The sequence below is a fragment of the Apteryx rowi genome, unplaced genomic scaffold (genome assembly GCF_003343035.1).
Source record: "Apteryx rowi isolate R43461 unplaced genomic scaffold, aptRow1 scaffold_28, whole genome shotgun sequence".
In the NCBI taxonomy this organism is placed as follows: domain Eukaryota; kingdom Metazoa; phylum Chordata; class Aves; order Apterygiformes; family Apterygidae; genus Apteryx; species Apteryx rowi.
The window spans coordinates 3,804,597-3,830,921 of record NW_020449196.1 but is presented as its reverse complement, the minus strand read 5'-3'; the positions used below and the strand labels follow the sequence as shown (position 1 = coordinate 3,830,921).

The following is a 26,325-nucleotide window of genomic DNA, read 5'->3' as shown; positions in this document are numbered from 1 at the left end:
GCTTTCTGCTCTGGATTTGGTTCTTTTCAAAATGAATACTGAATCATTAAACAAAGATTGGACCCTCCAGTAGAATTTTTTAAAATTCAGTGCAAATAGATCAACAGCTGCTTTTTTTTTTTTTTTTTCTGGCCTCCTTCTTTTTGGAATTTTTAATCACAATGAATTCGGGCTTATGGAGTCAAGAAAAAGCAAGTTCATCCTATTGGGAAGAGCGGATCTTTTACTTGCTTCTCCAAGAATGCAGTGTCATAGACAAGCAGACTCAAAAGCTCTTGAAAGTGCCAAAAGGTAGCATAGGGCAGTTTTTTCAAGACCGTTCTTCTGTGGGGCACTCCAGAAATATTCCTTGTAAAGGCAAGAAATTACAGATTGGATTAAAGATTCTGGAACAACCTCATGCAATCCTGTTTGTGGATGAGAAGGATGTTATAGAAATAAATGAAAAATTAGCTGAGTTGCTTTTGGCCATTACTAACTGTGAGGAAAGATACAGCCTGTTTAAAAGCAAAACCAGGTTAACTAAAGGTGTCCAAATAGATATTGGCTCAACTGTTAGAGTACAGCTGAGATCAGGAGATGATAAATTTCCTGGAGTTGTTCGCTTCAGAGGACCCTTGTTGCAAGAAAGGTCCCTAACAGGGATATACTTTGGAGTAGAGCTGCTGGTAAGTTTCTTGCTCGTGGGGAATATGATATATATTTTATAAGATAAACTAAAAGAGTTTTATTTAGATAGATAGTAATAATAAGTTATAGAAGCATTGACACACCTTAAAACTGTGTAATCTTTATTCTTTTCACAGATATTCTCTTTTACTAAATCCCTTTGAGCATGACAAGTACTGACTCTCAGATCTCTTATGCGAAGGGGTTGAGTATTTTGGTTCTCCCCACATGTGGCAACAATGCATGTACAGGATACGATCTGTAAATGTAGGTTTAGATTTTAGGGTTGCTGCTTTTTGTAGTGCCCTGGAGGTCAGATGACAACTAGTTAAGATTAGAGAATGGAGCTGTTGTGTGCTCCCAGTGAGGTGTTTCTGTGAAGGTTATTGTCTGGTCTGTTCTAGCATACAGGCTTCTAGCCAGTGTTCTAGTCACTCTTGCRTTAGGAGTATATTTTTCAAAGTCCTCTTTAAACTTTTTGCAAATTTTCAGCAGTTCCCACTAAGAACCTTAGGGACTATCAGGCCTGAGCACTTCTGAAAATCTCTTTCCTTTATTTGGCATCTCAGTGGGATTTTTGCACGCTTAGGAGTCATGTCTAGTACGAAGTAGTTTTGCCTTGATCTGGTAATAATTAGATGATGGAAGCAAGACTTGCAGCTAAAGAAAGCATGCTTCTCCAAGTGGGGATGGGCAAAGCCTTCTGCCTATAGTTGCTCTCTGATCTAATGGTATCTTACCATTTGTTCACCCAAGATGGACAGTCTGTATTTTTGCCACAAATTCTGACTTATTCTCTGATGATAGTTTGTCAGGCAAATTCTTACTGTGATTTCTCCAAAACAAAGGATTATACTACTGTTTTTTATACCAGCCTGCTTTTGCACAAAATACACCATTTGGGTTTTTTTTCTTCTCCCTCTGACACTTAGGAAGAAGGTCGTGGCCAAGGCTTTACTGATGGACAGTACCAAGGCAAGCAGCTTTTCAGATGTGATGAGGATTGTGGGGTTTTTGTTGCTTTGGACAAACTGGAGCTGGTGGAAGATGATGACAATGAACTGGAAAGTGATTATGCAGCTCCAGTTGACACAATGCAGGTAGAACTTCCTCCTCTGGAGATCAACTCCAGGGTTTCTCTGAAGATAGGAGAGAGTATAGAGTATGGGACAGTTATATTCTGTGATGTCTTACCAGGAAACGAAAGTTTAGGATACGTTGTTGGAGTGGACATGGTAAGAAAATAATCTGACTTTAATAATTTTTTGCATGTGTGTTAGCTAGTAAATTACATGCAATATAGAAGAAGAGACATTATTCACAAGCTACTTCAGTGGAGGCTGACATAAAAATGGGAAATAAACGCTTGTGTTCAAAAATGCTCCATGGTAATTGTTTTTGACCTCAGGCAAATAGTATCCTATTTGATGCTGAACAAGCTTAGGAAAAATACTCTGGTTACTCTGAGGAGCCTCCACTGAGCTACTTGCGATGTTAGATATCAGTCTTCAACTAATAGAGTTGAATGTTTGTCTTGTGAGACTGGCTTTATCTTACTTTATTTTTTTTTTTAAGGCTGGAATGCTGGAATCCTTTTTCTTTGTTTATATTTGCTTTTAGCTTTTTTCCTCATGTAACTGTTTGGTTCATATGACTTCGTTCTATTGTAAAGATACTGAGTTTTTAAGAATGATATCTGATCTTTCTAGAAAATGTGAAATTTACATGTTATTTAAAATAATTTCTAGCATCCTGGGAATTTTTGAAATGAACTGCTTCCAAATTCTTGGTAGTTGAAGGTGTGTAGGTTGTTATTTTTGTTTTTTTGTTTTTTGCTTTTTTGTAGATTAGATGCTTTCATTTTCTTGTTTGTAGTAGTAGTTAGATAACACACTGGAACTGTTCAAACTTGCATATAAATGATGTATTTTATTAGAGGAATGCTTGTTAAAGTAGGATTTTTTTAAAAAAAAGTTTATATTTTTGCATTTTTTAAAGGACTGTAATGTTTGACTGTTCTAAATACAAAGTTTGTTACAGGAAAAAGTAGTCACTGTTAAACCTTTCATTTCCTATTTCTTACCATAAATAGTCAAACATGTTCCTGAAGTTGTATATGTGCATTCTGTAAGAGGCAAATCTTTTCTTGGGAAGCATGTAAGATTTCTTTTATTTATTTTTAGGATAATCCTATTGGAAACTGGGATGGAAGATATAATGGAATACAGCTGTGCAGTTTTGCGAGTGTTGAAAGTACACTCCTTTTGCATATTAATGATGTTATACCAGGTATTCTCTGCTTTCTTGATCAGAAAGCATGCTTTGATAATGAACATCTCAACCTAGGCATAGTTACATGACTAAAAGAATATTGTGGGATTATAATACCTTAAATACCTTGAATTAGTTTCACCTTCTGTGTTTTTGATATTTCTCCTCAGTTTCCTCTTTCTCTTGGTCACAGTCATACTAGGGGAAAGGATTTAATATAGAACAGTATTAATGGCATATCATATAGTATTCAGAATACCAGTGTGCCTGAATATGTGAGTGTCTAGCAGGAATCTTACTCTTGAATGTTGTTCCATTTATTCAAGGAATTTACATATCTTGGATTGGAAACCTGTCCTTTCTGTGGCTGAGATGTAAACATTTTGATAATATTATTTATGCATTCTATGCAGCTTAGTGATACTACGCATTTGAAAGAGTGAACACTTGAAAACCGTTTCTGAGAAATCTGTAGCAAGACTGTGCACAAATTCTCTAGTCAGAAATATTCACTGAGTTGCGTTAACTCGTAACCACCGCAGTTCTTCTTTCTCTGTTACACGATAGTGCTTCAAGAAGGGCATGGCTATAAAGGTCTGTTTAGGTTATTTGACCCAAACAAAGTCCTTAGGTGGCTATAAAATATGTAATTCTGCGATTTTTTTTTTTTTTTTTGAAGAAAAAAGAATTCATGTAAACATTTTTGTTTGGGCTCTATCTGGAATCACGGGCTAATGCTGAGTGCAGCTTCGTAGCGTGTGTAATCTGGAATCATTGCCCTGTCTCTCTTCAGTCTGGCCAACTTTTCTTTCTGAATGCATTCAGACTGAGAAGGATGCGGTGTGAAATGTTACATATGCTCAGTGCTTCCGTAATTGCCATTTTGTGTCTCTCTCAGTTTGTTTTAGTTGAGATGCATATTTTTGGGTTCTCTTTTCTCTGGAGAATTCATGGGGCTCCTCCAGTATTGGGGAAAAGAGCATTTGCTGTAATTGTGTTGGTTGGAAAAAAATTTTCAGAACTTCATGCTTTTGTTTCCAGGATTGGAAGCATGAACATACATCGAAAAACCTATAGTCTATTTAGTTTGTTCATTTCAAGAAATATAGGTAGACTTCAAAGTAAAGTAGTTGCTGATGTGATAGAAGCATTTCCTACTTAGAGACAGAAAATGTTGGTTACGTACCAGGTAGGGTTTTGCCCCACCCAGTTTTGAAACTTGCCACACCAGATTCAGTTAAATTTCAAGTAAAATTTCTCTGATATAGTAAAGCAGAGAAAAAAAAACCTAATACGTTATTCATATATCACATTGTAGAAACTGTGTCACAGGACAGGAGACCTCCCAAGCTTGCCTATACCTCAAGAGGTGGTGGTGATAAAAGCTTGTTCAATCATAGTAAGCCAAAAGCTACAGGTACGTATGAGAAGTAATTTTCTTTAGACATGTCAGATTACAGATTTCTGTTGTTTGAAGAAAAATGTGGCCTTGTATTTTCTATCACTTTATTCCTTCTGTAACATATCAAGTTAAATTTCTCTGTGAGGTAGTGCAAGCACAGAATATTAGCAGGCACTTCCTTTTTTCATTACGAACCTGGTGGGCAGTTTTCACATTCTGTTAAAGTACAAGCAGAAGTCAAGACTACTCAAAATATCTTCATGTTCATGAAAACCAGTTTGAAGCTTAGTGAAAATTCAAGGACATAATACCTGGTTGTCTAGTATATCCAGTTCAGGGCTGCATTCTGCATCTCTGAAAGTGTGGGGTGCTGGTCTTCTCTCTGCAGCACTAGAAACTTCCAAGTTTTTAGCCCTGGAGCAGATGTACTTAATAATGAAATTGTTAATCTTGCTCTGATTCAAAACCAAAATTGAATTTCCCAAAATAGAAACTTCTGGCGACCCTGTTTTTGGCTAGCTCTGATCAAAATGCTCCAAAGGGGGGGAGAGACGGGGCGGAACCAGAAGGGAAATAATATTTAAAAAAAAAAAATCAAAGTTTGGTGTGTTCTCCTTTTACTAGTGGCTATTTTGGGTTATAGAATACTAATGACAGTAATATTCTGTAAACCTTTGTTTCATTCTGGCATTGATTGTTGACAGAGGTGGTCTTTGCTGAAGTAACTGTGGTTACACCTTGGCACACATAGCTGTGTGGATTTGGGTCTGTAGTTTGATTACTCTGAAACGTTTTGTCTTAAAAACAAAGTTAAAAAGTTGTTTACTGTCAACTGTATTTCAAACTGCTTTATGTCCATAATTTATACTAATAAAGAAGAATTTAACACTCAAAGGGTATTTTCTGCCTTGTTTTTCAGATTTCTGGCCTGAAATATCAGCTTGGAGAATTAATTAGTTTTAGGATAAACTGCTACCTTGTTGCAAGCTTAGAACTAAATGTTAGCTTTGATGTAAAGCTTGCTGTCTTGTGGAAAGGCAGTTCTGTCTGATTCAAAGTGCATTAACAAATTTATTTTATGAAATATGACTCTCACTAGCCTTTTATAAATGGAGATGTATATCTTCAGTAAAACATGCTTTGTTTTCTAGGATCTACCTCTGAACCTGGGAATAGAAACAGATCTGAAGTCTTCTACACATTAAATGGTTCATCAGTTGATTCTCAACCTCAGATGAAAACAAAACCTCCATGGTACATTGATGAAGGTAATAAGAGATGATAGTCTTTTATGTAGGCATGCGCTTTATTTCAAAAAATGTTAGTCAGTATTTATGTTCTTTAAATAAAACAAATAGTTTAAATTAAAAACAGTTGGAATGTAGCTTCTTAGCAGAAGGCATACTGTATCATGGAACCCCATGAAAACATACTCTGTCTTAATTGACAGACCTGTTGGTTTTATCCTGCATGTAGTAGACTACATTCTTGGAAACATATACGTAGCTCTGTGGGATGCATATGTCTTGCAAGCAAAATAAAAGCTAAAGCACACTACTTAGCTACAAGGAATATAAGTCTTCCTTCCAAGTGTATAGTGAGATTTTTATTTTGACTGTCTTGTAGTTAATGTTACAGATCTAAGGGAATTTTAATATTCTGCCATGCCAGCTAATCAGTCTGGAGGGAAGAAAAATGAGACTAATCATACATGTATACATTGGGTTTTTCAATTGCTTTTTTTAAAGTTATTTCTGTAAAATAACTTTGAATAACTGAATTCTTATGTGGAAGCACAGGTACATGTACCCAAAGCATCAGTAAACCTTGATTTGCTTCCAGATCCAATGCAGTGTTTCTTTCTGCTGGTTAACTTTTCCAAAGTGTGGCTAGTTGGCTCTGTGACTGAGGGGAGCAAATACTAAATTGTAATAGTATTAATTTACTATGGAAACATAGTGGTAGTAGCCCCTGAATTCCAGGAGCCATAAAAGAAAATGGGTTAAAATTGGTCTGGTTGCCTAAAAAAATGTTAAGCTTGGAACTCAGTTAAAAATTAGTTTATTATAATAATATTTAAAATGAACAAGGAAAGTATCCTTTCTAGAAAGGAATGTGAAAGTGAAGAGGGTTTTTTTTTAATTTTTAGATACTAACTTCAATTTATAAAGCAGTATGGGGAGAGAAGGTAATGAAGTAGAGGCTACTTGCTCCGTAAATACCAGTTGTTTATTATAGACCATCTAGAGAGATGAGAAGATAAAAACATTTGTGCTAGTACATCTAATTGTGATCTCATTTATCAAGCACTATATTAGTCATGACTTATTTAAATCCTTTATTCTCTATGGGTACTGACAGATTCCTTGTGCTAGAACCAAAGTATCCTGTGATACAGCCAGGGGAATAAGCACTCTTCCAATTTCATCTCAAGTCTGCAAGCAATTACTCATCTCTATACAAGCTGTGAGCCAAGTCCTTTCTCAAATSACACTGACAACTGACTTTTCACTAGTTTTGCCCATTACAGTAATAATCTTTGGGGGTTATTAGCTTGTGTTCAAACACAAATTCTGGCATGGGGTTAAAGAAAAAAGAAAAATCTGTTTTTGATCTAAACCTTCCCATAGTTTCTGGCTAGCATCTCAACTTGCATTAGAAAAACCATTCTCTTTGCTTCTTGGTTTCCCAAGCAACAGCTAGTAGAATTATGCTTCCTCAGGATAACTGTTCAGCAGGAGGTGCTCGCATCTTCACTTAGATCTGTGATTTTGACTGAGCTTAAAAACAGGAACTGTCTCGAAGGTGGGTGGGTCAGAGTTTCCCTGTTCCACTGGAGGGAACAGAAGATACTTCTTGGGGGAAATCTCATGCCTAGTGGGTCTCCCAGCATGCTGGCCACGTCCAGCTGTGCTCCTTTCTCTGTTCTGTTTGCTTCCATCAGTTGTAGTGAAAGTGACGGGGCTACAGTGGTGTTGCCTCAGCCAGGTGGTCTGTGTCTCCAGTGTTGCCCTGTGCAAGCATCTTCATTTATGTTCCCCACTGTTACTAGGTCCTAGCCAGGACACCCATTACATTTGATCTAGCTTGTAGTTGCAGATACATTTACTGTTTGACAGCTGAGTATCCTCTTTGCTAGAGGGGAAAAAAAATTTAGTTAACATCTTGTTTGTTTCTTAACAGTTGCTGAAGACCCTGCAAAATCACTCACTGATTCTTCTCCGGGATTTGGGCATTCCTCACCACCTCTGCAGCCACCGTTAACAAACTCTGTGTCTACAGAAAACAGATTTCACTCCCTCCCTTTTAGCTTGACAAAAACCTCGAGTACTAATGGTACTATTGGACACAGTCCTCTCTCTTTATCTGTTCAGTCAGTCATTGGTGATGTAAATACTACAGCTAACCAGGAGAGTCCATCAACAGCAGGTCCTATCAGTAACTCGCATGGTCTTGAAGCAGGTTCCCTGGCTGAGGTTAAAGAAAATCCTCCTTTCTATGGAGTAATCCGCTGGATTGGCCAGCCCCCTGGCGTAAACGAAGTATTAGCTGGACTGGAATTGGTAAATATAATCTGGAAAATCATAGTTTTATTAATTACCTGTATCATTAGTTTTATAGCTGAGAATTGGGTCTGTATACCCTGCAAAAGTCTGGGGGAGTTTTTCTAAACAGGTTGTCCTATGATCTGCTTATAACCTAGGTAAAACTTTAAATGAGCTTTAAATTTTGTGGCTGCATCAGGCCTTATTCTAAGATGGGTTTGTGTCAGAAAGTGATTGAACATCGCACCATACAGACTATCAGCGTGGTGACAGTGATCTCAGTAATCGTTGGTAGTAGTCTTGGTACTGACAGACATGTGTTTTTGTGTTTTTACAGGCAGCTTGTAAGTTCGCAGTTGCTACAAATATGAATTGCTATTATGTACTGAAATTTACTTTATGGTGACTCCTTCCCTAGTTGTGACTGGCTATCAATTATATTAATTTTCTTTGTATGCAATTAGGGATATAGAGTTCTTTTTATTTTGGGGTAACTTTCAGTAAAATTTCAGATGAAGCTATGTAGGATTGTACGTAAAAGAACAAACATCTTTAGCAAAATAATGAGATATGACTGGGATTTCAGTTGATACAAAGAATCCTGATACTCGTGTGTGTGTGTGGTGTTTTTTTGTTTTGTTTTTTTAAGATGAAGCTCAAGCTATAGTTTGACACAGGCATTCTGAGATGGTATTTATGGATGGTATATGTTACATTTGGGCCTTGAACTTACCTGTATTGCATTTCTGTTTTAAAATCTCATAATTGTTATTAAGCAGATAATATACCTTAAATGCTGCTATCACAGATACTTAAATAATTTATTTTTCAGACTTAAGTTGCGTTGTCTTTCCTTGGTGTACGCTTTGTGTGTTTTGAAGCAGGCAGTGTTTCTGTGCAGACTAAATTATGCTGGCAATATTCACTCTGCCCAAAGCGTAATGATTTTAATTTAGCCCTAAAAGACGTCTGGTTGTGCATGCCCTCTCTAACTATAGAGGGAATCTGGAGAAACTGGCGAACTTAGTTAGATTCTTCAAATTGACTAGGTTTAATTCTCACTCTCCTCTCCCACCCCCTACAAGTTTCCTCTTATGCAAAAATTTAAGTGTTCTTTATTTTGTATGGAGGAAAAAATACATGTGAAGTGTCTCAATGTTCTCATAAATCAAATTAAAGAACACCTCAGCTGAAGCCTTGTATAGTAAATTGCAGGAACACTGTATATCAAACTTCAGAATAACTGAGGGATGACTTATGGGTAGCTACTTTATAAAACATCTCATTATAGAGTTCTAGAAAGAAGAAAAATAACGAATTCTCACTTTCATTTTCAGGAAGATGAATGTGCAGGTTGTACAGATGGAACATTTAAAGGAACTCGATACTTCACTTGTGCTCCAAAGAAAGCTCTTTTTGTTAAACTCAAAAGCTGCAGGCCAGATTCCAGGTTTGCCTCACTGCAGCCAGTTTCTAACCAGATTGAACGCTGCAACTCTCTAGGTATTGAGTTTGTTCTTATTTACTTATTTATTTATCAGGTGGGAACTGACATGGGTTTTAGTTTCAATTTTTCCTGCCGTATGTACTTAATGATATTGAACACTTGGAAATCTGTACAGGTATTGCTTAAATGAGATTAATGAGTAGATCAGTCTGTATAGAACATAACACTTCTCTGAATTACTTATTTATATTTTAAAACAAGAAAATGTTCATATGTTTAAATTTCATAAAATTAAAGGGTTTCTTATGCTCTGCATCTTTTACTTTAGAAGGGGTAAAGCAATTTTGCCAAAAATGCTACTGCAACTCCAGCATTATGTGATTGCAGTTTCAGAGACAAAGGCAGTTATTTTTCTATAATATCAGATGATCTTTTTTCTAAATATTAAAATAGAAAAGTGTATATTTGTGGTGGAGGTTAGTGATGGAAAACTTGAATTGTTTCCAATTTGAAATGTTTTAGATTTTGGGGATCTTGTCATGCTGCTTTGTCAACAGCAAAGAAAGAAGTTTCTCCGTACTTGTAAGGTGGTCTAAACAGAGCACTTAAAATGGGAGAACTTCATTCCTTCTGGATAAAACTTACTTCAGTGCTGCAGACTTTCAAAAGTACTGTTATGTGCCTTGTCAGTGGAATTTAAGGCCTTTTTTTTTTTTTTTTTAAAAGAGAGTGAGTCTCAGTTGCAATAAATGCTATCCTAGTCCAGGAAGGGAATGCTTTACACTAAGACAACACTTAGCCATAAAACGCTAATAGGAAAATCTTAAAGAGGATAAAGTTTGAGGCTTTAAAGTGTCTTTTGAAAAAAAAATTTCAGCCTTTGGAGGATACTTAAGTGAAGTGGTAGAAGAAAACACTCCTCCAAAAATGGAAAAAGAAGGTTTAGAGACAATGATTGGAAAGAAGAAGGGTATCCAGGGTCACTACAACTCCTGTTACTTAGACTCCACGTTATTCTGGTAAGTTCATTATTTGTGTAGTAGCATCCCAAGGTGTGGGTGAGAGGGAGGTATGCTAGAAATGCAGAACACACAATCTTTAGTTGTAATGACTGTCTTTATTACTGTGCATCTTATGAAGTCAAGCATTGTAATCTTTGGTACGTAACTATGCTTTTTTAATTTCAATGAGTCCCATGGTATGTGCTGCTTAACATGAAGTGCTAATCAATCTTTCCAGTGTCCAAACTGTACTGGCCTTATGTATCTATGTGCTTTTTGACTGAGGGTGTCCCTGAGCTGCAAATGGTTGAAGGATGAGAGTGCCGGGGGAGAAGTATCTCTTATACTTGTTCTTAGTCTTGCCTGGACGTTTGCTTTTGTCTGCTGTTGGAGAAAGGATACTGAGTTAGTGAATCTTTGCTATTTCATACAGCTGTGTTGTCCTCTGTCTGTAATTATCTCCTTTTGAGCTTGTTCAGTTCTTTGGTTCTTCCTGTGGCTTTAGTTGGCTTGTCTTACACTGCTCAGGCATCTGAATGGTTCTGTCTTCCAGAATCAAAATAACCTTTCTTTCCTTTTTTCTTTGCAGCCTGTTTTCTTTTAGCTCTGTTCTAGACACAGTGTTACTCAGACCTAAAGAAAAGAATGATGTAGAGTATTATAGTGAGACTCAGGAGCTGTTGCGGACGGAGATTGTGAATCCTCTTAGAATGTGAGTGAAAGACAAAAAGCTAGTCTCTGGTCTAATATAAATTTTATGATAAATTCTGCTGGGTATGCATTCTTGTCATAAATCTGAATTTCCCTAGCTGCTGCTGCTTGACTGTTAATTTTTTGGAGTATTTTTACTTGTTCTTAATGGTAAACTTAATTGATGTAATTGGAAGTAATTATTCATTTTTAATGTTTAAATATTTTTATTAGCGTTTGTTATTTGTGATGGAATCAGCATGAAGCTATTGTAAAATCTTTGTAGGTATGAGTACAAAAGCATTGATAAATACAAGTTGTGATGTAAATATGAATGTTGTGAAGGAGCATGCTTTCAGTGTTCTTGACAAGAAAAGTGTTTGGGTTATCTTATGTGGAGTTGTGCAGTTTGTTAGATTTGGAGGAGAATTTAAAGAAAACTTTCACTAATTTTTGCATATGGAATGCAAGTGGCAAAAACATTTTTATTAAACTTGAGTTTTATTTTTTTGGCACAGTGAACAAAGGAAATACAGCAAAAATATGTATTATGTTATTTGTCTTCAGCTTATTTTTTTTAAACCTGCAGTTAACAGTTGTAGTTCTGGAATTGTAGGCTGTCAATGAACAGTTTATTATCAAGTTTCTCTTCTGATTCTTGGAATAAATACTGGTTTCTGAACCTTTCATAAGGATGTATGTGCGTTGCCTGCTGTGTTCCAAGTTTCTGTGATACAGATAACAGGATACACACTGAGTAGCAGAAATCTCAAGTGGCTGAGAGGACAAAGTCTTACTTTTCCTACCTTTCTGCCATGTTTAAAACTTCCTCTGCCCTTTCTGTAAAGTTTTAGAGGAAAAGATTGAATGCTAAAGCCTCAGCTTCTCAGGTCAGCAATACAGTTCTGTATCTCTTTCTCAGATGCTGACTTTTTTAATGACTTCTGCATTATAATATGTGTCATTCTGAAAATGATAAATTAAGCAGTGCATGTTTGTGTGAAAACAACGCAAAAATGAGTAATTGTGTAGCTGACTAATCAGAAAATAGTTGTCCTTCTGGTAACTTAATGTTTTAAAAAAAGCTCTTGAAATTTTTGCAAGAACACTGAGCACTACACTTAATTTGTGGTGCACTTAGAAAAACCATGAGTCAGGTTGAATACAAGGAGTCAATACATAGCTACTGTTCACAGTTAAAGAAGGATCTGAAAGCCTGTTTCAACATTTGATTAAAATTTTTTTCCCCCCTTCTCTTCTGACTTCATTAGAAACTAGTTAATAGCTTATTAAACCATTTATTTTAGATATGGATATGTCTGTGCTACAAAAATAATGAAACTGAGGAAAATACTTGAAAAAGTTGAGGCTGCATCAGGATTCACTTCAGAAGAAAAAGGTAACTGGGAGGTTTTCCTTTCTTTGAGATTTGTAAGAATTGTACTAAGAAGGAACTTAAAGAAGAAACCTTGCTATATTATTCCAATACAAAACATACAAATTTTTCTTTGTAACAATAATCTCCCTGCCAGAGACCTGAGTGAACACTGGGTAGTAAAAAGCTCTTTTCTACTACTTTAGGTGTGTGAGGAACCCTAGCCTAACAGTTTCTGCAGTGACAGCCTTTCACTGTCTCTGAAAAGAGAAACTCCCTTCTAGTATGTAGGGGAGATCTAAGGCTTCTCTTCAGAAATGAAGACTCTGATAAAGTTGGGGACTTTGTCCTCTTTCAGAATGTCACTTTCTCTGAGGAATGAACTTTCCACCACCACGTTTCATCATCACAATGTCTGTGTAGTTTAAGAAATAAGTAACTAAATCCCAACCTTTTGATCTTCTGCTGCATATGATTAATTATCATTGTATTATGTAGCTGTTTCTTTTTTGCTTGGGAGAACACTAGGTTCTTTGTAAATGCTAAATGCTAGAAACCAATATTTATTGCAGTTAGTGACAGAGAGAGAAATATGCCAGAAAACTTTTGGTTTTGGGGGAGAATAGACCTCTGGAAAGCTAGTGTTTTTCTACATTCTTGACCAGAGAGCTCAGTCTCTAGTATAGATGAATTTTGTAATACAGCATATTTTCCTGTAAGTGCTTCTGTCACTACTCCTTATGTCTCCTCTGCAATTTTACTGTTTTATTTTGAGTGCTCTTTCTTCTGGAAAAATTCTGTGGTGCCAAGTGATTCCTCTGAAATACAGAACATCTCTTTAACCTTTACTGGCAAGCCTTGTTACCCAGTTAAGCCTATATCTTTTATTAGGGCTATTTGTCACTAAAAGACTAAATGGAGGTTTGTGTCATGAAAGCATTCATAGCTTGTCATAACCTTACAGTGCTACTGAAGCTGTAAAGATAAATTGTTTATTTTTCCTGTTAACATAAAACTTGTCATTAAAATAAAAAATTCTCATTTTTAATCAGTATTGAAGGCTGTTTTTACATGCTAACAAGACTTTATTTTTTCCCAGATCCAGAAGAATTTTTGAATATTTTATTTCACCATATTCTAAGAGTTGAGCCCCTGTTGAAAATAAGGTGAATTTTTTTGTTCTTCTTGAACTCTTATAAGTGAATTAGAGGCTGATGGGGAGGGAGGGGCTGCTGCCTTCCATGTTGAGATAGCCCTTAAAGCACCTTAGACTTGTGATTCACATTGCTAATAAGATTTGATGTAGTAAAGTTATATCAACAAACCTGATAATTTTGCTTGCTGTTGGTGGTTTTGCCCTGTTAGCCGTCTGTTGTGAAAGCTCATGAAAATGGTCATGAGGACTGGACGAAGATCGCTGCCCACCTGAGAGCCTTAGTTCTTCCCTGTTTGCTATGCTGGAGAAAGCCTAGTGTAAGAGGGCCCTAGAGCACTTTTTATTGTGGCCTACAGTTTATAGCTATTTATTTTGGGGCAAACTGCAGAGATTGCTGAAACAGTGTTTAAGTCATGGACTCCCAACTTATATTTCCTCAAGGCTTAAGAAAATATTTGAATGGTTTGCCTTAATCAAGCTTTTTTTCCTTACTTTCTTGAAAATAAGAGATACTGGCATTTATATATGCCTTTGTTCTGATGCTAAAAAGGTTCAACCCCTTAAACTCCTGTAACGGAGCTGTAACAGAGGTGGGGATTGCTCACTGCTGTCTTTCTGCTTGCTGGCACCTGCTCTGCCCATGTTCCTGACATATTAAATGACAGCAGCAATGTTGCGAGTGATTTCCCAATAGTTTTTTGGTCCTTTTGTCATGATAGGAATTGTATTAATTATATGTTGGTGTAGTGTGTGCGAAGTGTTCACGAACTGTTGTGCTGCACAGAGAGATGGGAACTTGGACACCAAAAGCAGCACTCAGAACTAGCTAGCGTCTCTACACAGTACCGTAGTCCACTATGTAGATGTAATTTAGGCCTGCTGTGGCTATCTTCTGTGGTATTTCTGCAGGGAAATTTTAAAGAAGCTTGAAGGGGTGAGAGATCAAGGCATATCACGAATTGAGAACTCTGTTCCCATCTCTGCCTAGACAGAGGTCTGTATTTTTGGCCACTGTTAATGTTATGAAAGCAAAAAACCCCAACAACTTCAAGCATATAATTGAGCCTATATAAGAAATTTTTTTTAGAAAATAACTTGCCGTATCATGACACTCGCAGTTGTTACTTCATCGCTTCAGTTCTGTGAACTGCAATGAGCTGAAAAACCATTGTGGCTAATGGATTTTTTTTTTTTCCTGGTGAAAACAGCTGGGGTACTGTTGTCTTCATGTGAGAATACACTTCTAGTTTTAGGTAGTTAACAGGTTCTGCTGAGACAGAAATCACAGTTAAAAGGAGTGAAGTAAAAGCAAGAAAAGATACCTCCTATTTCACTTGTTCCTTTCTGCACTGTCTTCTAGATGCGTTTAATCCTTGTTTTGCAAAGCTTGGCCTCCAAGGCTTTTGTTCCTCCATTCTGCTTTTAGCACCTAAGTTGGTGTATATTTTGATGCACGCTCTACTGTGYGTGTATATAGCTCTTTGAGTGTAATTCAGAAGTCTGCTTTTTTTGTCTGTAATAGCTGTGTGGATAGAAGGCTAAAAATTAATAGTAATAGCTTTGTGCATCACACTTTGAGAATCCTCTCAACCTGAGTGAGAGCTGCAAGAAGCAACGCTGTCTTAAATGCTTGGCGAGATGGGAAGAGGTTATCATTTAAAGTAAACTTAATGACAGTGTAAGCTCCCAGGAATGATATGACATAATCAGGAGGAAACTTTGGCACTGTGATGAAATGGATCCTACCTAACCTTTTTCTTTTGGCATTGGAGGCCAGTTGTTCCTATATGCTTTTTCTCTGTGATAGAAAAATCTATTCCTTCAGTGTGAGCAGTCTTCTATGCTTTGTCCTTCCAGAATGGGCTGAATTACTCATCTAAAGYTTTCTTTCCAGGTATCTCAGACTTATGTTCACATAATAGAAATACTCTCTGAAAGCATCAGTACTTCATTTTGACTTTGTTCTGCAACATCTAACTTCAGAATTTAAAATAATAACTTAAAAATTGTGCCCCTCTCCTTGTCCAAATAAAACTAATATTTATTCAATGATGAGGAAGTTTAGTTATTGTAAAGTGGTTTGGATGATATGGGCGATTAATATACTAGGCTATCTTCTTGATGTTTATGTAGGTGTGGAAGGTTTCTTAACAGTTAGGGCTGGATTATCCTTTCAAAGAGTTCTGTTAACTATGTAGTAAGCCTAGCAACACTAGCCATCTATGTGAGGCCTCCACTGTAGGTGGATACAGTGTAAATATCTCTGATTAGAACAAAGTTTTTCATTAAACACAGTGACTTTTTTTTTTTTTTAACTCCTTTTGGGGAATATTGTAAACACACTGAGGAGATCTACTCTTGCTGCTTTTGATGTTTTACTACTGAAGCTCGTTTGTCTTTTCAATGAAAGCTGCCTTAGCATGTTGGAGTTCTTGATGCATATGCTCAGGAAGTATTTTGATTTGGTAATTCAGAAATGCATAGGCATATGTGTTTAAAACATACTGTGATACTTCCTTGTTTTTTAAATAAACTCTTCTAAAATCAGTCCATACTTAAATGCTTTATTGTCCCTCATCTGAGGATTTCTGTTGGTGATATTGTTTTTAAAGCTCAGTATATTTCAAAGTAGAGAGGATAGTATGTRGGGTGTAGAGGATCTATGTAGAGGATGTATAGTAGATTTTCTGGTAGATAATACTATTCTCCCAATAAAATACAGTTGTTACAGTAGATTTTCAGAATCTGAATTTTTAATCTGTTTTTAGATCAGCAGGTCAGAAAGTACAAGACTGTTACTTCTATCAAATTTTCATGGACAAAAATGAGAAAGTTGGAGTCCCAACAATTCAGCAGTTACTGGAATGGTCTTTCATTAACAGCAACTTGAAGTTTGCAGAGGTTGGTGGCAGCTGTTGCTTTGCATCTTACAGCTTAATTCCAGAAGTGATGATACCTAGATTTTTATCCATTTGGCAGTGGGATGAAAATGGGAGTTGGTGTGAAGAGAGAATGCAGACATGTTGGTAATGGAAGTACTAGGTCAGTGGTACAAGTTGCCTATATTATAAAAATATTTTAAGGTTGGCTTAATGACATGTATCCTTTGGCTAAACAGACAAAAGTAATTTAGCTCAAGCATGACTGGACTTTATTGCATTTGACAATGTGGATGCTTGTTTCCTGGTTTGTTTTAGTTACAGTTTCAAAGATCTAAATTTGTTTTGCTTACTGTCTCATTAATTTTAAAGTCAGTGGGCCACAAAGTCTAAGTAGCATGAAGGTGGTCATAGCATTACCTGTAAAGCTCTAACTTTAGATGACTATCCATCTCATTACATTATATTCTGGCATTTTATGTAGGCACCTTCTTGCCTGATTATTCAGATGCCTCGGTTTGGAAAAGACTTCAAAATGTTCAACAAAATTTTTCCCTCTCTGGAATTAAATATAACAGATTTACTTGAAGATAGTAAGTATAACATTGTAATGTATAATGAAAGTGAGTTACTGAAAGTGACTTACACAGTGAAAGTAAGTACTGCTGCGTTTTTTTTTATATTCAACTAGTAGTGCTGCTAAATGAGAGGCTCAAACTGAGGAGGAATTATTCTAACCAGTAAACTTCCCTTTCTCTTCCTCATGTCAATTAAAAGCTGTAATTCAGAAGAATGTATAGAATGTAATTTGCTTGATTGTTTTTCTTTAATTTTTGTCTGTATAAAACTTGTTATTTCAAGACATAGGGCTGTTTAATGAATCATTTTGCTCAATTTTAACAGAGATAAGTAACTTAAAGGCAAGGGTTATCACCAAGGTTGGTTAACAGGGATTTAGTGTTGACTCAATTTCATTAGTCTTCATCAGTTTCCGTTGTATGTTTCTAAGCTTTTTTTGGTTGTTAGTTTAAAAAAAATACTATTAAAAATAGAAGAGAATTGGGATTGAACTTTCAGCATGTAGTGATAGTGTTTTCAACTATAAATGTCATCTTTGTTTATATTGGCAGACCTAAATTTCTAGCACTTGTAATTGTCCATTGAACAAAACCGATTAATGCCTAGTTCTATTTCTTTCATTGTATTACCTAAGGAAAAAATACCTGGTTTTAAATTTGAGATAAGAGTTAATAAAACTATTAAAATTAATTAGAATAATCATCATCTAAGCTATGGCGTGGAATACTGTCATGGCCTTTTCACCAGTTTATGCTATTTATTTGCTTGCTGATGCTGACAGACTTGAAAACTAAGCTTAGCTATACCAGTATGATAAGAGAGAATTAATTTGATTTGAAAAGCCTATTTTTAGTTGTTACATGTAGTTGATGCAACTTAATGTTTATTGTCTTCTTTTTCACTCATTATTATTTAAACCATTTTTTTTATTCCACGTTCTATTACAGGGGAGAAATTAGGTCATATGATGGTATATTTCTGCTTTGCTGGGCAATCTAGTTTTAAGCTTTTTTAATCTAGGATTTTTTTCCTACATTTAAAGTAGTAATTTGCACTGCTTTCCATACTCCTCTCCTTAAACAAAAAAAGCCTCCAAAACTGGAGACTAATACCCTGTTTAAAAATGCAGCTCCCAGGCAGTGCCGTATATGTGGAGGGCTTGCTATGTATGAGTGCAGAGAATGTTATGAAGATACTGATATTTCTGCTGGGAAAATCAAGCAGTTCTGCAAAACCTGCAACACCCAAGTAAGTTGTCTTTGTTATTCTCCTTGGGTTTAACTTAAATGGTGTATACTGTAATAATCAAAAGGAAGATATAAGAGTTGTAGCGAGACTTTCTCACCAATGCTACTATAATTGCCTCTGCCAAGTAAAATGTAGCCTTCAGTGACAAATCACAATTTCCACTTGACCCTGCAATGCATTCATCAACAATTTCTTACTACAGACATGGCAACTGCCGTATCTAGCACTGAGTACAGTGGAGAAGTAGTAATAGCAAGCAGCTTGGAATGTGTTCCGTGTGGCTTACTTTAAATCACCATTTTACACACATGCTACCTTGTTTGAATCAATAAATTTATGACATACAATGATTTAACGTTTAGAGCTGTTTGGTAAATTGCATGAAGCTATCATAGTCGTGACTTGTTTTGAAGTCTGAGCAAAGCAGAAAATTGCTGCATTAAGTCTGACCTCCCTTCTGACCTTAGATTTGACTTTTCTGGGCAGTACTGAACTACGCTGGTGGGGGAAAAAAGAGAAGAAATGTTTGCTACTGTTGTTGCAGTTCCTTCTCTAATGCCRTTAATCTTCAGTTCAGCAGTACTATTCTCTTTAGCTTTGTCTGCCACCAAAACAAATAATCTTGTGTTTGTTTTTTTTCTTCTGAAATATCGCTTCAATTGTAGGTTCATCTTCATCCCAAGAGACAGAGTCATAAATTCAATCCATTGTCACTTCCTAAAGATCTGCCAGACTGGGATTGGCGACATGGTTGCATCCCATACCAGAAGATGGAGTTGTTCGCTGTTCTCTGCATAGAAACAAGCCACTATGTCGCTTTTGTTAAATATGGGAGGGATGACTCCGCCTGGCTTTTCTTTGACAGCATGGCAGATCGGGATGGTAGATCATTAATTTATTCTCTTATTCATTTTCTTTTAAAGTTTTACCTGTATTACTATTTTAAACTTTAGTGCCTATTTTTTAACTAATTTGGGGACGTTAACATCACTTAAGTATTTGAGGTAGGGATGCTAATCTGACCCATTTCATAGGAGCCCCTAATTTGCATGGTCTGAATTCCACCTAGATTAGATGCCTCAGTAAGTACAGAAGTAACTGCAGAAGTTTTCCAGCAGTACTCCTTGTGCATTCTTCTATACCTTGCAAGTTTGGCAGAGATTTTATTTTAAATACAGAGCTGCAGGAACCTTCTTTTAGTCTACACTTAAGTGGATGTAGACAATTATCAGATAGCATGCAAATATTATTTCTGTAGCTTTGCTTAAATGACTCTGTTGTCTTTGGAATAAAAGAAGGAAAGAACAAAATCAATGCCACTCCTTTAAACCTCTCTAGAGTTAGCAGTGGGAAACTGTTATCCTGTAATAATAGGACTGTCAGTAAATCAAGTGTTCTCTTAGATACTATTGCATTAAACACTGTTGAAACAAGGACACTATGTTCAATTCTAGTGCCTGAGAAAAACAGTAATAGATGCAAGTGTCACTCATAGTAAGAGCTGTTTGCATGGAGAATTCTTGAGCCCCTCTGTTGTGGTGTGATTTCTTTGGGGTGTGGAGAAGAATCTTGCCTCCTGCTGAAGATGAAACTGCCACAGGATTAAGGTCTCCGTCATCTGCCTCTACCCAAAAGGCTATCAAGCTTTGTTTTGAAGTGCTTGAAATATGTATGACTTAAGCCTATTAAACTATTTGATTTCAAGAATGTAGATCACATGAGATACTCAATGGATACATCTCCTTCTGATCTTAAATATTTGTGACACAAAAAACTTTCTCCAGCTGGTGAGATACTATAAGCTAAAATAAATGCTGGGGAACAGTATCATGGATATCCATACTTCTGTTTGAATTTGCTCATTTTTTTTATATGGAAAATAGCCAGGAGCAAATTCTGTCTTAGTCTTGCAAGTCAGGTACAGATGCTCATGGCCTATAATAATCATCAACTGTTACCAGTTGTCACTTTATTAAAAACTTTGTTTTTTGAGGTAGTGTGTGCGTTCAGGTCACTCTCCCAAAGTCGTACTTTAGTGTTCACAAAAAAACAAAGTTCTTGTTCTGGTGAATTTTTCTGTTTTTCAGCTAGTAGTATATGCAAACTTGCAGAGCAAACCTTCTGAGTAAGAGGCCAAATACTTTCCATGTTTTTTTTTATACAATTGGATATTTCAGAGAAATGGTGTTTCATTAGAAAAGCAAATAATTATGCTTGGCATGTTAATTCTTATACTTTGAAGTCCTTGTGCCATTTAGAACACATCATGAAGTAATTAAAGGCTAAGTTTAATATCAGACTTAACTGGTTTGAGTTTTTTAGACACTACAAGAAACTCTGGCAACTGCAGTTTTTGAACAATAGTTTTCACAAATTTACCCTGCAGTAGTGCAGAATGACAGGTGCAGATTTCTTAGAAGGCATTTTCAAGAATTGGTGATGCTGTCATGTTTGAATTACAATATAAAGAGAGTAAATATATGTACATGCTATTCTAATCTGCTTCTCTTTTTTTCTTTTTTTTTCTCTTGTGTATAAAAGGAGGTCAGAATGGTTTCAACATTCCACAAGTTACCCCATGTCCAGAAGTTGGTGAATACCTAAAGATGTCTCTAGAAGAACTTCATTCACTGGATTCCAGGAAAATTCAAGGCTGTGCACGAAGACTACTTTGTGATGCTTATATGTGCATGTATCAGAGTCCAACCATGAGTTTATACAAATGAACAATGTTCTCCGGAAAACTGAAGAAACAGTACAGAGATTTCTGCTGTTGCATTTGCTGCACTCCTTGGTTAGTTGTAATGCAGCCGTTGCTGGCAATGGATGCAACGACAAGGAAGAAGTTGACTCTGAGAACAAAAGGATTACTGTTCCAAAAACTACATGTGGAGTTCTGTCATTGAAGTATTTAAGCATTTTGCACTCTAGGAAGTGTGCTTGTGTGTGTTTGTTTTATAAACAAAGTCTAAATGAAGTTACTAAAACTTAAAGCTTTAAGTTAAGTGCATTGATTATATACAGACTTTTTTTGAAAATGAGAAGTGGAATTGTATCAGGAGAAACCTCCTTAGTCCTTTGAGAATGTAAAGATACCGTGTTCTTGCTCAGTTTATTTCTGTGGACCAAGGATGATGAATTTCTTCTGGTCTGTTCCCCCCCCCCCCCAACACCTGTGCCCTGCCACCACCATCCCATCCTCCATCCTTTTAGCACCGTAGATTCTCTGCCTTGAGGAGAGAATAACTTCTGCTTTAATAGAACACATTTTAAATTGTTCATTGCATATTAGTTCTGTTAGCAGTCTACTCCTACATTATTTACAGTTCACACATTCACATTTTAAAAAACTAATATCCATTTAAAGATATTCCTTTCTTGTGAAAATCAAGCACACAGATTTGGTATCTGTTAAGTTAGGATTTTTGGAGGGGAAAAAGAGGAGAAGAGGGTATTGAAGGGAAGCATAATTGCTGAGACATAGAAATGCAAGTTAACAGATGTCTTTTTCTGATTGTCTATTTTTAAAGAAACAAAGCAGACTGGAACAGAACAGCAAATAGATACAAATGATTCGAGAACAGAACAACAAAATATAGATTGCCTCAGGGAATGTTACTGAAGTKGACTCTAGTCCTTAGTAAAACAAAGCCGACTTTTTTTACAGTATGTTAAGCTACTACTGGGAAAAAAAAATACACAGATATTACATATTCCCCTAATTTTTGGGATTTCTAATGAATATTCAAAACCTTTGCCTGGAAAGATGAAACCAGAAATGAAAGTAGTTCAGAGTTTTACTGGATACCAAGTAGCTAATAAAAACTAACCAGAAAAGCTACAAAACTGTATCAATGTAAAATATTATACTTGGAAGTTTATTGGTTCCAGTTTGGAATGAAATGCTGTTTTAGTTGCTTTTTAACTACTTCTGTCTGCACTGATTAGCAAACATGCAACACACACACATATATATATGTGCACACAGTAAAATCTGGTTGTACAAATAAGTTATAAATTGCATATATATGAGCTGTACATTTTCAACTCTAAGATGTTTTGTATTGAAAACTTCCTCTTTGGGATCAAGTCTGTAGAAGGAAAGGACATAAAATGTAACACAGGAAAACCCACTTCGATTTGCTGTTTTAAAGACAATGGAAACTGATCCTGCATTGTAGAAAATTTGGTTACTTTGTGGTTCTTGAAAAAGCTAACATATTTCTTTGGGACTGCTTTACCCCAGGGCAGTGTAGAGCAGGATTTGAAAATTATACTTGAAGGACTAAACCTGTCAGCTCTAAGACAGCAAAGCTGTACTGAGAGAACTAGTCTCTTCCACTGGCTGCTGGATGAAGTGTGCTCTTAATTTTTCATTCTCAAGAGCAAGGAGCTTTTTAAAGTAAGTATCAYTGTTGCTTTGCCTCTAATAGTCTCCTGGCTTCCATGGTCACTTGCCTCACTTATATAGTCTGTGCTCTTCAGTAAAACTTCTGATTCTTTAGTTTCACTACCACTTAGAGCTCTTGACTCCTCTCTTGAAAAATTTCAGAAAGGCTTTAGGTGATGGATTCTGTAAATGTCTGTATCAGTGGAAGGGGTTATTGTCCGTTGGCTCCTCCTTGGCTATGTACTGTCCTGCTCTGGGACAGAAGCTGCTGATGCTCAGGTCTGTTGACAGAGATGCCATGGAAGCATCTCCTAGGGAAAATTAACCAAAAAAGACTAATCTGTAAAGAGTGCATCTTGGCTAGGCCAGCTTGTATTCATTAAAGTGGGCTAGAGAACATTTCTGTAACCTGAGCAGATGGTGTTGTAACCATCCCATTGTCTGTATATTGAAGAGAAAGTCTGGCCACAGCTTCTGGGTATCACATGTGAACTTTTTAAGTAAAGCAAACAGGCAAAAGGGGCCTTGCAAAAAAGGCAAGAATAATTCAAATATGAAATAAACTTCTAACTCATTACCTACAGGGTTACCTTGTTCAAACCTTCATCCCTCCAGCCCCATCATGACTCTCAACTATACAGTAGTTGAAAATAGTGTCCTCTTATGACCAGGAAGCAAGCATAAAGGATTTACAAAATGAACAAGCACAAACCTGTGTAAAAACAAGACCAGCTTTCAATGTCTGGAGTTTTTCTTTCTTCCCTCTAGGTTTTTGTAGTTTTCTCTATGCATTAACTTTTGTATGGGCTGCCTTCAGCTCTTGTACCCTCCTCTCACCAGTTTCACACACATCACCTTAAGTTATAGGTGTATTTACCTCTTCTTGCCTGTTCTCAGTTGAGGGATACAGTCTTTGAGCTGCTGTGTCCAGAGGGGGAGAGTTGGGTTTGGCAACCATTTTAAAGTTTTACAGATGAATAATCCTGTACCAAAATATAATCCACCTTTTTTCACAACTGCAAATATCTGATGACCCCAGTTTTTCATAATGCATATTCTATTAGTAGAAGTGAATTATAATGCATAGGTGTTAATGGGCGGTTTGGCTCCTTGCCTCCAAGCTTTTGGCCTTTGATTCAAAAGGGAAAAGAAGATATTTGAACTCTTGCTGTGGYATACATGGAGAACTTACAGAAAAAAATGAGGGAGTTTAAATGTATTATTGCACACACTTTTTGCTGACTAATACTGTGTTTTGAAATGCAGGCAGTAAAATACTACCTGCATTTTGTACTACTTTATATTATTGCAAAACAGTACATAGTTTTGCAAACAGTATATGGTTATATGATAAGTTTATTATTAAGAAGGCAGAGATGTCTTCTATAGGGTAAAAAATGTTGGTTTTGACAAGTGAGTCTTTTTTTTTTTCTTTTAATCCAAAAAGCTTCTAAGTATTGCTTTATGGTGTGCTTCTGCATTGGATCAGAGATTGACAGCGTATGCAAAATGCTATGGAAACTAACCCTAATTCTGGTTTCCTTTCTTAGGAGTATACAGGCAGAAAACTATTTCACTGTGACAGGAAACCTGTAAAATAAGTTATATACAAGAGTAATATAAACTCTTTAGACTTCAGAACATATTGTAGGGGAATTGAATAAGCTATTTTTGAAGAAACAGCCTGCATTTTAAAGCATCCACTGCTCTTAAATGTAATGCCCAAAGATTCCAGTGACTAAGCACCCAGCTTCTATGTTTAGTGCATTTGGGAACCTTCCTCCTCAGTTCTTGGGTATTTTTTTTTTAATGGTAGATGTAACCATAAATTAATAGCATTTAGAGGATCACTTCATTGTTCAGCTCTTAAACTTTGCTAACAATGGCCTTAACCTATGAGTAGGGAAACAAAGAAAATACAGTTCCTGACAGCCTGCAAAAATGTAAAGCACCTTTTATAATCAGGGAGGAAAACTGCACTCCTATACTTAACTCTCAGCCCCCACTCCACTAATCAGTTGTAGAAATGGAGGGTCAAAGTCGATGGAAAACTGAACAAATCACTGCAGTGCTTACTGTTTATTTTGAACCTAGGGGATAAAGAGAAAGGGTATTGATTAAAGGAGCTACCCTGCACATTGTTGTACAGAACAGTCTAGGCTACATGAGAATGCTGCCATCTTTTGGTGTGGGAGATGATTGGAGGAAAAAATACTTATGTCCGGTTAAGGTCTTTCTTATATATCTGTGATACTGATTCTATGCGCTTGAAAACAGTACTGTGTTTTACTAAATAGGCTGAGAGATTTCCAATTTAAGCAAGTACTGTCTGTAACAGGAATTACTCATAATCTTAACTGTTTGGTTCATTTCAATGCACTTATTTTTCTTGTGCACTTTATACTCTGCTGAGTAGATGAACTTGGTAACCATGTCCCTAATGCAAGCCTGTTTAATATAATGTTAAGGCACAACATGCTGCAAATGAGAACTTTATGGTTTCAGCATTGAGTTGGTGTAAAAGGCAGCCTTGAAGGCTGAGTGTATTTTTACCATTGTAACAAAGCATGTTTTGCTGTACTCTTGATATTTTGCTAAATAAACATCCCATGTTTTGTGTACCAATAGTTTCTTAAACTTCCAGATGCTATCTCAAAGAATTGGTTAGGGAAACAATCGTATCAGGTTGCCCTGGACTAGCCTTAATTTTTTTTTTCCTTTTCAATAATGTTAGAGAAATGAGCTGTTGCTGGAAAGGAATGTACCATGTGCTCTCTCTATTAATATTAATTAAAATTATCATTCTTATGGATCTCTATTTCTTTGGGGCTCAGATTTTTGTGGGTGTCAGAAGCAATGATGAATACAATGTTGAGCTAGCTTGTTTGGTGTACTTTTACAGGGTTTTTCCTTTTTAAATGACTTATTTAAAAAGTCTCTTAACATTTCAAAGAAACTTAGCAATTGCTAAGGGGATGGGATCAGTTCAAATATTTTTAAAATTCTCTTAGTGCAAATACATCTTAAATACTTGCAAAAGATATTTTTAGGGAATAGATTTTTCTTTTTAACTGAGGTTTTCATTTGCAATAAGATCGTTATTTGATTATTTTTTTTTTAAAGCATGAGAATTAGCATGGGAAAAATGCTCAGAACATTTAAAACTTTGCAGCAAAGGGCATTAACGTTCGTCTTCACTAGAGCTGAGCCCTGCTGAGCAGCTGTGGCTGGAAGCTTGACTCTGTGCTTGCAGTATGCAGTCACAAGAGGGCACTGCTTGTAGTTGCTGAAAACTGCCTGATCCTAAGCCATTGTCTATAAAAAATGAACTTTTATATTCATGTGTATCTATACAGATATCATGAGCTTATTTTTATAATGTTACCTTTATAAAGTTTTAACTCAAAGGGAGCTTTATCTACTTCATTACCTTCACAGKCTTATGAATTTAAAACCTGCAAAATCTATTGCAACATTGTTTACCTCGAAAATGTAAATATGCTTAACTTTCCTCATAGTCGGATCCACAGGTAGTTCAGAAATGAAGTGCTGCAAGTGGAGTTAGTTGCAAGTGTGGGGTGTCAGCCGGGCCGGTGGGCCCCCTCCTCTGCGTCCTCCCCGCTAGCTGGGCTGGAGCAGCGGCAGTCTAGGAAAGCCGCAGTCGGGTACTTAG

The 26,325-nt window shown here is 36.4% G+C and overlaps 1 protein-coding gene across 6 annotated transcripts; it reads left to right on the top strand.

The window, feature by feature from the left end:
* On the top strand, positions 1-25,277 carry CYLD (CYLD lysine 63 deubiquitinase). Of its 6 annotated transcripts, none has more exons than XR_003253986.1 (17): positions 1-668; positions 1,602-1,904; positions 2,853-2,958; positions 4,259-4,357; positions 5,494-5,610; positions 7,526-7,905; positions 9,225-9,390; positions 10,212-10,353; positions 10,925-11,047; positions 12,333-12,424; positions 13,500-13,566; positions 16,325-16,457; positions 16,920-17,028; positions 18,144-18,262; positions 18,928-19,144; positions 19,717-19,869; positions 20,804-20,889. XR_003253986.1 is itself a non-coding variant. In XM_026068741.1 (16 exons), the coding sequence occupies exons 1-16, from the start codon at positions 162-164 to the stop codon at positions 20,986-20,988; spliced, it is 2,730 nt and encodes a 909-aa protein (XP_025924526.1). In that variant the 5' UTR covers positions 1-161; the 3' UTR covers positions 20,989-25,277. The 6 variants fall into 6 exon arrangements, 4 of the variants coding, with proteins under 4 accessions (XP_025924526.1, XP_025924525.1, XP_025924527.1 ...); XR_003253987.1 differs by having other exon boundaries at positions 19,717-19,931; positions 20,804-20,888; XM_026068741.1 differs by lacking the exon at positions 19,717-19,869 and having other exon boundaries at positions 1,602-1,769; positions 20,804-25,277.
* Positions 25,278-26,325: the final 1,048 nt, after the last annotated feature.

What these genes read in the sequence shown, in the direction of transcription:
- CYLD (XM_026068740.1), top strand. Translation starts at nt 162, where the DNA reads ATGAATTCGGGCTTATGGAGTCAAGAAAAAGCAAGTTCATCCTATTGG. An exon ending in ATTCACTTCAGAAGAAAAAG is followed by an intron (nt 12,425 to 13,499) that starts GTAACTGGGAGG and finishes ATTTTTTCCCAG; the next exon opens with ATCCAGAAGAATTTTTGAAT. An exon ending in GCAAAACCTGCAACACCCAA is followed by an intron (nt 18,263 to 18,927) that starts GTAAGTTGTCTT and finishes CTTCAATTGTAG; the next exon opens with GTTCATCTTCATCCCAAGAG.